The sequence below is a fragment of the Melanostigma gelatinosum genome, assembly GCF_949748355.1.
Source record: "Melanostigma gelatinosum genome assembly, chromosome: 8".
Taxonomy (NCBI): domain Eukaryota; kingdom Metazoa; phylum Chordata; class Actinopteri; order Perciformes; family Zoarcidae; genus Melanostigma; species Melanostigma gelatinosum.
Genome location: NC_136641.1, coordinates 19,201,005 through 19,214,153, shown reverse-complemented (window position 1 = coordinate 19,214,153; position 13,149 = coordinate 19,201,005). Strand labels below are relative to the sequence as shown.

Here is a 13,149-nt window from a genome sequence, read left to right as displayed (position 1 = left end):
ATAGCTTATTAACTATGCAACCAGTCTGCTTGCCCGAGGAGAACACAGATCACACAAAGAGCAGCTCCCCGAGTCACCCGACATCTTTGTGTCTGCGCTCTCGTGTCTGCCAACCTGCACGCCATGTTACACTTGCTGGGTTGCGACCCCCATTTATGCAGACATGCCCTGGGGGGAGGGGGAGGGGGAGTTGGGGGGAGTATCGACTGTCCGGCTCCATTGACCCCTCTTCGCTTCCTCGCCCTCCCCTCCCGATTCATGATGCCACCCTAAAATGACCCCCTCCCTTCCTTTCATTTCTCCTGCTTCCACTTTCTTTCTGCTTCTGAGCTGCACTCGTCTTTTGATGACCTTGTTACACATACTGTACATCCATAGGAATCTCCAAAACTGACTGAAAGCCCTTGTCCCCCTCTCCCAGCAGATTGCCAGTTTGAAAAACGAGAGGGGGGGGAGCAGGCAAAATGACCGACAAGAACCAGTGACAGCTTTGCTAATATCCCTTGCGTGGTTAGATAACTGTGCTCTTCTTTGTGCCACGCGGTTTCCACCATATGTCACTGCATCGCTGTGACCGCGAGCATGCCTGCTAGCCTGTGTATCGAAGCCTGTCTCTTGTACAAGATTAGACTGTTGGGAGTGGGCTCATGCATTGGCTGACTCCAACGTCAGATCCAACAGATGTATGGCCTCTTAAACAGCAACAGTCAGGCAGGGCAATGTCAGCTGAGGGCTGAGCAGCCTGACACTTCCCAGATGCACTCTGACCCGCCTCTGCTTATCAGAAGGGCTCCCTAGCCACCCCACCTTCGTGTTTTCTGTACATTAGCATTTCCTAGTGGACCCCCGTGGCTATATCTATCCACGATAGCACAGGCTTCACTCTCTAAATTATCTTTGGCTTAGTGTAATGATTTCCTGGCTCTAAGCTGTTATTAGAGCCACTTCATCAGCCCTGGTAGGCGGGGAAGCTTCAGTAATGAAGATGTGTAGAGTCCAAAACCAATCCAAAACTGCCCTATTGACCTTTGGTCTGTTCTCATTAGGCTTTGGGAGAGTCTACATTTGTTTCCCATTGCTTAAAACTTACTGATGTTCAACACTGTCATCTAATGACTCACTTATGCTCGCACTGGTTACATCTTTCTGGAACTCCTTCACTGTTTTAACAGTCAGCAACATGATAAAATAAAAGCTATGTTTAAGTAGTGTGCTGTCATATGCTGTGGTACTCGTAGAGCACACACATGGATCAGTGGCTGCACAGTAGAGATGCAACTGAGGATTCATTATCAGTTCATGTGTAGATTATTTTTACCGTTAAAGCTGCACCAATCAATTGTTTCAAATTAAGAAGGGATCAAATGAGCTATGATGTAAACAGGGTCACTCCCTTGTAGCGATGGAACCACCGAGAGTTATCGCCTCACATTTCACCCAAGTTACAGAGCATTTTAGCGTCTTTCAGGCTATTCTTTTATTTTTTAACAGTTTTGTTTATTCTCAAGTCTCCAATTGCAGCAACAATCAGCAAATAAACTCTGATTAACCCGGTGTTCCTCTCCAGCACCAAACAACAAAGGGAAGCACTTAGCTGCTTAAGAGACGGATATCTTCGCAGGATTTGGTTGAGACCAAAACAGAGCTCAATAGAAATGAGTATCGGACTTATGTTTGTCAGGGTGTCAGAGACATTCCTCCAAGGAATTATGATGGTGTTCTTTGTTTGCTGCATGAGTAAATAGGCAAATGTTGGTTTCAGCCCAAGATGATGTCTCCAATTTGCCTGTATTGTCCAACCAACAGTCCAAAAATATTCAATTTACAATGATACAAATAAATCCTCACATTTGAGAGGCTCCAACCATTGAATGTTTGGCAGGGTTGTTGGCTCTAGTGATGGAAATGTTAGTTGGTCGGTTGTTCCATCATCATGTTGTATGAGGTTCTTATCCATAGTCAGTGTATTACCTACAGTAGATTTGTTGTCAGCTCACCCCTAGTTTGGAGAAACAGAGTTACTGCACAGAAGCGTAGTAATGTGCTGCTGTACACAGGGCAGCAGAAAAACGTATTTGAGCCACCTCAAAGAAAGAACTGCAAAACAATCTCTATCGCTTCAAGTGTGCGCTGGTTTACCTTGCAGTGATAGGCTACAGTCTATGTTTCCAACTGGAAACTGAAGCCGTTGTCTATGCTCTCGTCAAAGCCACCAGACTCCATTGAAAAAAAATCATATCATTTTCTTTGCAGAACACTTGAGTTGCTGCTCTACCCCTGCCTTGATCGACTAGTTTGTGTTCTTGTGTGACTTTGGTGTTTTTAAAGGGTTAGTTCGGATTAACCAAAGTCTGGCAATTACACAGATCAGCAACCCCTGTGTTCTGCCAGGTAAAACTACTTCTTCTCTTTTTTCAATGGAGTCTGTTGGCTATGGAGAGAGCACAGATTAAAAATCTCCCTGTGAGAAATGATAAACTGTCAATACAGTGTACACTTAAACTGATGTAGAGTTTTTTCTTTTGAAGTACCGGGTGGCTAAAATATGTTTTGTTGCTGCCCCAGCCTTAAATGACTGAAGGGGCGTGGATGTGAATAGGATTTGTCAGGAGATACCAAGGTTGGCTTGATAAATAAACTGACTCGTCTTTAAATGATAAATTTCCATAAAGCTGGGGTCTATGACACCACGAAATGCCGATGTCTCTGTATGTGCATCTGTGTCTGACACATGCTCATGCAGGAATGCGCAACGTGTCTGCTGTGTATGTGCTCAGCTGGTGGCAGTATGGGTGAAATGTATCTCGCGTGCGTTTGGAAACCGTGGAGCGGCAGCTGCTCCTCCGTCCGTTGGGAAGTTGCGGTTCATGTGGTCTACATGACACTGTGTCTCAGTGGGTTTAGAGTCGTGGTCTCCATTCCGTCTCTGGTTTCTGCATCTGGCCTTGTGGCAGTCGGAGGAATTTTTCCAGAGAATGTGTTCTGAGAAAATGACATAAGAAAGCAAGTCTATCTGATGCAAAATGAACATGTAATTTATGTTTGACAGTGCCGTGAAATGCAATTTCAATCTTTTTTCACCTGCGATCTCATAGACTTGTTATCTCTGTCCTTCAATGCACTACAGGCCTTGGCCATGGGGGGATCCAAGAGTAAGCCCAAGGATGTTGGCCAGCGAACCCGCAGCCTCGAGGGCAACCTCAGCTCTGGTGGAGTGGTTGGCGGCCACCACCTCAGCACCAATCAGCAGTCTTTAACACCCAATCGTAGTCCCGCTATAGATGGAGGTCTGGGTGGCAATCAGACCAATACTGCAGAGCTGGCCCTGTTTGGAGGTGTGGACAACAATGCGGTCACCTCTCCCAACAGAATCACACTAGCAGGTGAGAACCTCAGCTTTATGTGTCGTGACTGTTGTTTTACCCGCATGTACAACATGATCTCTGGTAATGGCCGAACTTTCTGTCCTAATAGGAGGCGTGACGACCTTCGTGGCGTTGTATGACTACGAGTCTAGAACGGCCTCGGACCTTTCTTTCAGGAAGGGTGAACGCCTCCAGATAGTCAACAACACGTAAGGGAAACACAGAATCACACAATGTCTGTCTGAGTTATTGCTCAGTTGTCTGTTTTACACCCCGAGATGCCTGTCGCCTCTCTGAAACCCACTGTAACCATAGAAACGGGGTTCCTCAGTAGAGCTTGCTGCACAATCTTTGCTTCATTCACAAAAGACCGACAATACGTCTCGCTGCTCGGCCCTCCTCAGTAAGGACGTGGCTATTTTTATTGGGTTTGTCCCGAGACCCAGTTACCAAAGACAAATCAAACCTGTTTGCGGAGAGCCGTGCTTGTTTTTAAGAGCTTGCACTGTGAATCAATAGCGGTGCAGTGAACCATATACTGTAGTGCTGCACCCCCCAGTGCTGCTTTCCCACTATAACAAACCGCTGACCTAGAAGGCAGGAGCTGAGGACAATAGTGGATTATCACTGCATCTGGCCCCTTAAGCCAAGACCTGGATCAGTATTGGGTCAAGTTCAACCAGAATACATTAACTATCTCTCAGATTAGTTTACGGGTAATCACAGTCAAATAAGGTGTCAGGCAGGCTTCTCATGGCTTTCTGATTGGTCCAGTTACATTCTGTAGCCATGTACACTGACCTGATAGGCTTTTATTATTGTAATTTTGTGCCCCCTGTATGTTTTTCGACCTCATCATTATGCCCCCTTGTCTGCAAGTTATGTAATGATTTAAATATTTTCGGGTTGTAAGCTTTATGCACCATATTTGTCATGTTACGAGTCTGTACTCTGCTATTCTTCGACAGCTCATAACGTGCTCTCTTCCTTTCTTTAACCCCTTTCTTTTCCACCATTTCCCTTTCATCTCTCTTCTCCATTTCATCACACAAACCATCACAATTTTATTTTACAGGAGGAAAGTGAACTGCAGGTTTGTGAAGCTTTCCTGGCATTGTATTTGAATGTGCCGTTTGTCTGTCTGTGCTTGTATCACCTGAAGCATACAAAGCACTTTTGCAACTGTAATACCACTTCACTAGAAAGGCACAAACCGCATAACTCTGCCCATGCAGCCCCTGATCCTTCAGTGAAGTAGCCTGGGGAAGTCTGGTGTGAAGCCTTGCAGCACTACAATCAATCCAGGTCAACGAGAGGCAATTAATGTAATCAAATGGTCATTTTACTTTGGAAGTGAATCTAGTGCTGCAAAGCTACTCTCTCCCTGATTAAGTGTAGCACACAAGCTCCATCCTTCCCTGTTGTCACACCTACATGAATGCATGTTTGTTTATAATTACGTAACACCCAAATAGTAGAGATACCTGATGGGCTTGCGTTTATCAAGCTTCTCCAGGAGCCAAGAGCTCAATTACTGTGGGAACTAAAAACTTTAGAGTGGCCACCGAGAAAGCCAAATTATCAGCAGCAGCATTTATTTATATTCTGAGACACTTGATAAACACCGGCCCTTAAAGTCAGACTGACTCAGTTGTGTTTTGGGTGTGTGATGAGCCTCGGTGAAGCTGTGTGTTATCGTTTCATCTGTGCAGAGAAGGCGACTGGTGGCTGGCGCGCTCCCTTACCACTGGAGAGAGCGGTTATATCCCCAGCAATTATGTGGCTCCATCTGACTCCATCCAGGCAGAAGAGTAAACCTTTTTATTTATTTATTTTTTCTTGCTGTCTCTTGTATCTGTCTTTAATGAAGCAAACTCAAATGTTTCATTCTGAAGAATTTTCTTGTTTTTTTATGTCAATGTGAATTAAAAATTAGGTCTCGTGGGGAAAGCACGACACTTATTTGCTTTATTGTCGAGAGTTAGATGAGACGATTGAAATCACGCTCATGTCGGTCCGTTAGATTAAGCTACAGTCAGCGGCTGGTTAGCTTAGCTTAGCATAGAGACTGGAAACATGGGGGGAAAACAGCTAACCTGGCATCCGTCTAAAGGTAACGAAATCCACCTTCCTAAACCTGTGAAGCTCACTTATTAACACGCTATATTTTGTGTGTATAATCTGTACAAACAAGTGTGAAAACCTCAATTTGTGGTCATACCGGGGGGTTATGTGTGGGACTATTTCTTGGTCTGGCACAGAAACTTCCTGGAGTCTCAGCTGGTTGTCTGGCACCCTCGCGCAGAAGGCAAGTTCTCCATTATGCTAAGCTAAGCTAAACGACTTCTGGCTCTAATTACCCAAAAAACATGAAAGTGGTATCAATCTGTGTATCTAGGTCCCTTCAAAAAAAGCAAATAAGTGTATTTCCCCAAAATGTGCACGTATTAAATGACTGAGGTACTTTTACTGTTTTCTTCTCCTGGGGGACACGCACGACTTAACTCTACACGCTAACCTGCTTGCTTATACAATCAAGCCACACAAACTACTTTATATACTTTTATAACAACTCAATTTCTTACTTTTCCTCCTGCCCCTCCAGTCATCTCAGACTGACTCTAGAGTCCAGGTAAGCAGCTTGTTGCACTGTAGGCATTAGTATGCATTGCATCTGGAATGCAAAGACGAAGCTTTACTACATTTTCTGAAACCATGAGCAACAAACTCACCCTCGCTTCGGCATTCCTTCTCTTCCACCCACACACATCTTCTTCCCCTCACCAACCTGCTCCTCCCTGTGTGTCCCATGTTTTTTTTTTTTTCTTTTTTATCTCAACCTCACCAGGTGGTACTTTGGTAAAATCACTCGCCGCGACTCAGAGAGGCTGCTGCTAAGTTTAGAGAACAGGAGAGGGACTTTCCTGGTGCGAGAGAGTGAGACCACCAAAGGTAAGAGTGCCTCACACTAAGAAGACTGTCGGGCTGGGTGTCTAACATCAATTCGCCTCGAGTCTTGACCGAAATGTGCTCTTTGCATCAAGTATCAAAATCTTTCTTTGCTCCAGAATTCTTCAAAAATAAAAAAGGGCTTTTGTCAAAGAAATTCCTCAACGGAGGCAAATTGTTATTCAGATACAAATTCAGATTTTTCAAATTGTTATTTTGATATTTGAATGGAACAAAACGATTACCAGCCCTATTAATGGTAAAATGAGCGTTATGACCAACATTAGTATTGGGGAAGTAAGTTTGTAAAGTGTGTCCTGGGAATTTGTGAAAAACCTACTTGCTGCAACTTATACCATTTGTTACTGGTGTTTTTTTCAATTGCAGTTTTTGTGAGCTCCAATCTGTCATTTTAATTTATTTTTCAAAATAATAATAAATTAAAGAAAGCTCCACATCTCAACATGAAGCTGATGACATGTCTTACCAAAATGCACCGAGGAGAAGAAAGCAAATTCTGTCAAGCATTAAGACATGTCGCCATGCTGTCCTCTGTGTGCCGCGCTGTGCCGGCGGGGGTACAGAAGAGAGACGAAGCAGGCGTGTGTGTGTGTGTGTGTGTGTGTACACGTATACATTTCAGGATTCCCGTAGTGTCCTAGTGTTGGATATCTATTTAAGCCCTGCATAGAATGGGAAAAGGGACACGGTGGGGAGGGATGAGGGAGAGTGAGTGGAGAGGTACTGGGTGGGTGAGCCCGACAGAATTAGGTCAGTGTGGAGCTGAGGCTGAGGACTGTGCAACCACAGGCCACATCACCCAGTTCAAACATTCAGAGAGCTCTGGGATCCATGCTGTTTTATTCGTCTGTGTGACGCTGCCCTCTAGTGGCGCATTAGGCACATTATCACCCAAAACTTTAAAGCCTAATTTCTCCTTTTAATATCCATTTAAACAATTTGATCACGCCATTTCACTTACTTTTATGTTTTTGTGATGTTTCTTGACAGATTGAACACATTACGTTTCTACTCGCCATGTATAAACACATTTGCTCTTCTTCTTCCCAGGTGCCTACTGTCTGTCTGTATTGGACTATGACAACACCAAAGGGCTGAACGTGAAGCACTACAAGATCAGGAAGCTGGACAGCGGAGGCTTCTACATCACATCACGCACACAGTTCAGCAACCTGCAGCAGCTCGTTAACCACTATCGCAGTGAGTTCATATTGGCATTTGAAGATCATTTTGCGATTCGGAAGGAAGCTGGATTTCCTTTTTTCACCACATGTCTTGTCTTGTTTCCTCCCCAGAGCACTCTGATGGGCTGTGTCACAGTCTGACAGACATCTGTCCGGTGCTGAAGCCTCAGACTCAGGGCTTGTCCAAGGATGCCTGGGAGATCCCAAGAGACTCCCTCCGTCTTGACCTCAAGCTGGGACAGGGCTGCTTTGGAGAGGTCTGGATGGGTAAGCCGTGCTTTGATCTATTTCTTGATTTTAAAAAGCCAGTATCTCAGAAAGTGCTTCTGCTGGCTTTCTGTCATTCTGTGGAGACATTTGCTCTTGTTGAACAAGGAAGTTGCAAGGCACACTTCCAGTAAATATATGAACAAACTGTCTGAAGACATTATCTCCGACTCTCATCGCTCTTTTTTCTTCTTCTTTTTAAAATATCCAGGAACCTGGAACGGGACAACACGGGTGGCAATAAAGACTCTGAAAACCGGCACGATGTCTCCTGAGGCCTTCCTCCAGGAAGCTTCGGTCATGAAGAAACTGAGACATGAAAAGCTGGTTCAGCTCTATGCTGTGGTGTCCGAGGAGCCGATCTACATCGTCACAGAGTACATGGGACAAGGTGAGCTGGGATTCGTCGCTCTTTAACTTTTTCATTTTCTCAAAATGAAGAAAATATTAAAACTAGAAAAAGCATTTCCTGCTGAAAATGCGTTGGAATGCTGAAAACTGAAATGAATCGCAAAAACATTGCTGAAAATAGATATCCAATTCAAAAACAAATTGCAAAAAGCTTAATAATTCAAAGAGTTTAAAGATTACAAATATGAAAAGTCATATCACACCTCTCCTGAAAGAGCTGAACATTTTGATATTTGAACAGTTTCTGTGGCTTAAAAAAATTCATCAGTGGTGATATTTGTAGTAGTATAAGTTTTAGTATAAGTATTATTCGTAGAAGTATTAGTAGCATTAGAATAAGTACTAGTAGTAGTGATATTTGTAGTCGTAGTAGAAGTTGTAGTTGTAGTAGAAGTATTATTAGAAGTAGAAGTATTAGTAATTAGAAGAAGTAGTAGAAGACGTAGTATCAGTACTCATAGTACAACAATTTTGCACAAACCTGCATGTGTTTCTGTCAACAGGTAGCTTACTGGATTTCCTGAAAGGTGACATGGGTAAAATGCTCCGCCTGCCCCAACTGGTGGACATGGCTTCACAGGTCAGCACAAATCATTTGCTGCCACATCACTTAAATCGGTTAAGAATAACATTTCTGGTGTTTTCTTTCAGTGCAGACAATCACAAAGCTGTGTCTCGTTCTCAGATTGCGTCAGGGATGGCTTATGTGGAGAGGATGAACTATGTGCACAGGGACCTGAGAGCCGCTAACATCCTGGTGGGAGATAATCTGGTTTGCAAAGTGGCTGATTTTGGTCTGGCTCGCCTCATTGAGGACAATGAATACACTGCGAGGCAAGGTGAGACCGCAGGAGGGTGTTGTTTTTTACTGTTTCTCAATATAGCGCAGTGGTTCCCCACCTGCTTAGCTTGTGACCAAAATGAAGTTCTATCTGTTTGTGACCCCACATCACAGGCTATGGGGAGTTATGAGCAGTTCAACTAAAGAGTGATTTTTCCCTTCAGCATGTCTAGTTTGAATATTTTCTTTAGATCTGAAGAGGTGAAAGTATCCAGTATATTAAAAAAATTAATTTATGCAGCAGGTGTTACGTGCCTTATCTTTTTTGGCTTGTCCATTCTCGAGAGCGCGATATCTCAGGAACGCCTTCAAATTTGAAACGTCCTCCTGGACTCAAGAACTGATTAGAGTTTGATGATCAAAGGTCACTGTGTCCTCACAAAACACATGTTTGGCCATAGCTCAAGAATGCTTATGCTATTTATCACAATTTCACACCAATATTTAATAGGATAAAATTATGAAGTGATGACATTTTAGACAGACATGGATGTCAACCGCAACATGACTGCTTGGCGGAGGCATAAAACCACGAGCCGGTAATTCTAGTCTTAGTCTCTGCTAAAATGATCTCATTCTAACTTGTTGATAAACCTGTCTTCTTGCAGGGGCCAAGTTCCCCATCAAGTGGACGGCTCCCGAGGCTGCTCTGTACGGCCGCTTCACCATTAAATCTGACGTCTGGTCCTTCGGGGTCCTGCTGACTGAATTGGCCACCAAAGGCCGAGTGCCCTATCCAGGCAAGGATCGTTTTCTTTAACCCACTTTTCAGCTCGAGAGATTAACCTGCATATTTTAGGCAGTCAGACTCAGTTACTGACATCGCGCTCAACCAGTACAACAGCATACAGATGACTGGGGGTATATTTCTTGTTTCATGCCTTTCTTACATCATGCCTTTGCTCTCCCAGGTATGGTGAACCGGGAGGTGTTGGACCAGGTGGAGCGTGGCTACAGGATGCCGTGCCCAGCAGAGTGTCCTGAATCCATGCATGAGCTGATGCTGACCTGCTGGAGAAAAGAGGCCGAGGAGAGGCCCACCTTTGAGTACCTGCAGGGCTTCCTGGAGGATTACTTCACCTCCACAGAGCCTCAGTACCAGCCAGGAGAGAACCTGTAACTGGGCTGAACATGGAAATGTGCATGCTGTCCTGCATGCGCAAAACTGAGCCTGTGCATCCACTCCCAGAGTGCATGGACAAGTATGTGTCAGGGTATGTATGTACTGTATAACGGGGCAGAGAGCCAACTGCATTCTGGGTACTGTCAGTTACTCTCTGACATCAAGTAGTATCAGTGAGTATCATGAAACCAATCAGCAACTTTCAGTTCCTGCCTCTTTCCAAAGTCATTGTCATGCTCTTCAACATGTCCGCTCTGATGGAGTAAAAGACGAAACTGTGGTATTATTTTGAGTTTATTATACAGTACTGTGTTATTCTATTTGTCAGTCAAATCAACACCCTGCACATCCAAGCAGGTTGTTCTACCTTCCTTGTGTTTTCAAGGCGCCATAATAATACACATTCCCCCAACACCTCCTGTGTTAACGCACCTGACTGATCTTGTAGTTTGCCAGCTTCAACACTGCAAGTGACACCAGACTATGACGTGAAAGACTGCATATGGGTCAAACATGGGAGATGAATGTTGGATTCGAGCGTTGCCCTGCTGTAAGCCCGTCTTCAGGATCTCTATTTTCACTACATTTTCTTTGGGGTACCATTTGAGACACACATGCTCAGAGTCTGTCTTCCACAAGCAACTATTTGTAACATACAATAATTTGCCAGGACGTTGTGGACGTTGCGTTAGACCTGGATCGCCTGGAATATATTCAGGTGAACGATTTGACGATTTATAATCGTGCTTCCGCTGTGCGACATTTCAGCTAGTATGCCGACCCCGCTGTGAGATTAAGTACCAGACTAACACCTTTTGATTCCCATAAGAGTGTGTAGTCTCACTCCCCAATCGGACAAATTGGTGTATCGCTGTGACCAACATACAGCTAAACTCAAAGAAGAGAACAAGCAGAGTCGATCTATTTTCTAATTGTGACTTTTCTTACAAACAAATTGCTACTGATCACTAATGGTCGTCTCAGGATGGCGAAGACTAGAATTCTGCTGCGAGGATTTTTGTGCTCTTTTGTACTCTCTTCTACTGTGTAAAAGTGTATTTTACGACTCTACTTTTCTTACAATGAAGTTTGAGTTGTGTAAGCAGTTGTTCTTCCTTAAAAGGACAATCCACTGTTTTGAGATCCTGCACCAACCGGCTCCACAGCATGGGTTCAAGGTGCTGATTTGTGTTCAAGCATTCAAATTAAAATCAGGTGACTCCTCTTGTCTCTATTCCGTTCTGACCTTCATGAATATGAAGATTTCTATCTTTAATCAGCCTCAGTATTTTCCTATTCAGCGCATCTTTGTGCACAATCGTACACTGGAGATATGATGTTTCTGTGATGAATGAGCAACAGAGCGATCCTGTGCTGAGGATGGTTATGCCTCCTTCCAGCCTGTATGGAGCAGACCTTCCCATCAACACAGCATGTACAGCAAATCAATTGGCATGTTGAGACTTAATTGTAAATATCCTTAATGCTAATATTTTTTTTGTATATATCATCTTTATAATTTATTCCTTTTAAAAATAACCCAATTGTTTAATTGACTTTTGGCGTCATCATTTAAACTTTAATGTTTATGGTACTTTCATGGGTTGAATGACAGAACAATAACGATATAAATATATATTATAGAAACACAAATGTTTTTTTTCTTTGTGCTCGTATTTCTGTGAAACGTATCTTGGTTGTACATTTTCAATATGACTGACAGAATTGGTGAGGAGAACTGCTCCGTATCCCCTGACTCGCAACAGTTCTGTCTTGCCAGATACTGATCATCTACCAGCATCACTCCTTCCCATAATGCAATCAAAACCACAAATGTTCCCACCGTGATAATCTTTAAATCATTTTGGTGCTGCTTCAGAGGCTGGTAAATGAGCAGGTAATCAAATGTCATTCTTGTTAAACATTTTTGGTTTTTTTCTGGGTACACCTGACCAACATTGAGTGTGTGTGTGTGTGTGTGTGTGTGTGTGTGTGTGTGTGTGTGTGTGTGTGTGTGTGTGTGTGTGTGTGTGTGTGTGTGTGTGTGTGTGTGTGTGTGTGTGTGTGTGTGTGCGTGTGCTGCCATTCTCTGTGCGCCCACAATCGCTCAATGGTTTGATCGACAGCTCCAGCTTGTTCATAAAGCGCTACTCATTGTGATTAAATAACTCCACACAGAAAATGATTTGGCTGTCATGAATTGAAGCAGTGTGATATCTGGGAAGCGTACTATGTCCCGTGGACATATGTCACAATGAATGCATTGACCTGCATGGGTGTAGTCGGGTGCTCTGGCATCGTTCCCTTATATTCCTGGCCTGCCTCACTCAATGCTTATGAGCAAAAGTGCACGAAAGTGATCATGTTATTTGTATGCAGCCTTGCTTACAAGCCAAGGTTATTTCCTGTTGGGTTCTGTGGGTCTTCTCTCTGGCTATGCAGATATTTTTTAAATCTGTGATATTTCTACATATACTCTTTTCTACTGTATCCAATGGGAATTTTCTGATAAATAGCTCTTTGTTAAATCCTACTGAATATTGTTCAAATTTGGAAGTATGTTTGAATAAAATTTGTAAATTGCCAACTGTATCCTATCGTGTTTATGAACTGAATGAATTCGGTCTCTAGTATCAAGTGAAGTGAGTCAATAAGTCTGTGATCAAAAGTCATATACCAGTAATAGACCTGCTTTTTGGCTTTTTACTTTTATTTGTCAGTTGCCTCAGTGTGGGTGTGCATTTCTAACAGATATTGCCCGCATGCAGCGGCATGAATATGAATGAACATGAACTAAATCCACAATCATTTTATGATAATTTGTGAAAGGAGACCTTGCAATTAGCAGAGCATAGATCCAAGTAGGAATACTATATGTTATAGTGGATGTTTATAAACAAACACAGTCGGACAACCAGATTAAATCCACGAGTAAATATGAATTTTTAAATTATGTTTTTGTTTATCAACTGTATTGTATTGTATGTA

At 43.3% G+C, this 13,149-nt stretch overlaps 1 protein-coding gene across 5 annotated transcripts in view; it reads left to right on the top strand.

Moving 5' to 3' along the window:
• src (v-src avian sarcoma (Schmidt-Ruppin A-2) viral oncogene homolog) overlaps positions 1–12,740 on the top strand; it is a 34,987-nt gene extending 22,247 nt beyond the window's left edge. For 2 of the 5 annotated variants that reach the window (XM_079273583.1, XM_079273581.1), the window contains exons 2-13: positions 3,128–3,383; positions 3,475–3,574; positions 4,441–4,458; positions 5,078–5,176; positions 6,214–6,317; positions 7,386–7,535; positions 7,631–7,786; positions 7,998–8,177; positions 8,701–8,777; positions 8,883–9,036; positions 9,647–9,778; positions 9,950–12,740. In XM_079273583.1, coding sequence (XP_079129709.1) covers positions 3,137–3,383; positions 3,475–3,574; positions 4,441–4,458; positions 5,078–5,176; positions 6,214–6,317; positions 7,386–7,535; positions 7,631–7,786; positions 7,998–8,177; positions 8,701–8,777; positions 8,883–9,036; positions 9,647–9,778; positions 9,950–10,158 — 1,626 coding nt within the window. In that variant the 5' untranslated portion in view covers positions 3,128–3,136 and the 3' untranslated portion in view covers positions 10,159–12,740. Of the gene's footprint in view, positions 1–3,127; positions 3,384–3,474; positions 3,575–4,440; positions 4,459–5,077; positions 5,177–6,213; positions 6,318–7,385; positions 7,536–7,630; positions 7,787–7,997; positions 8,178–8,700; positions 9,037–9,646; positions 9,779–9,949 lie in introns of all 5 variants that reach the window. The other 3 variants (XM_079273580.1, XM_079273579.1, XM_079273582.1) reach the window with 2 other exon arrangements.
• Positions 12,741–13,149: the final 409 nt, after the last annotated feature.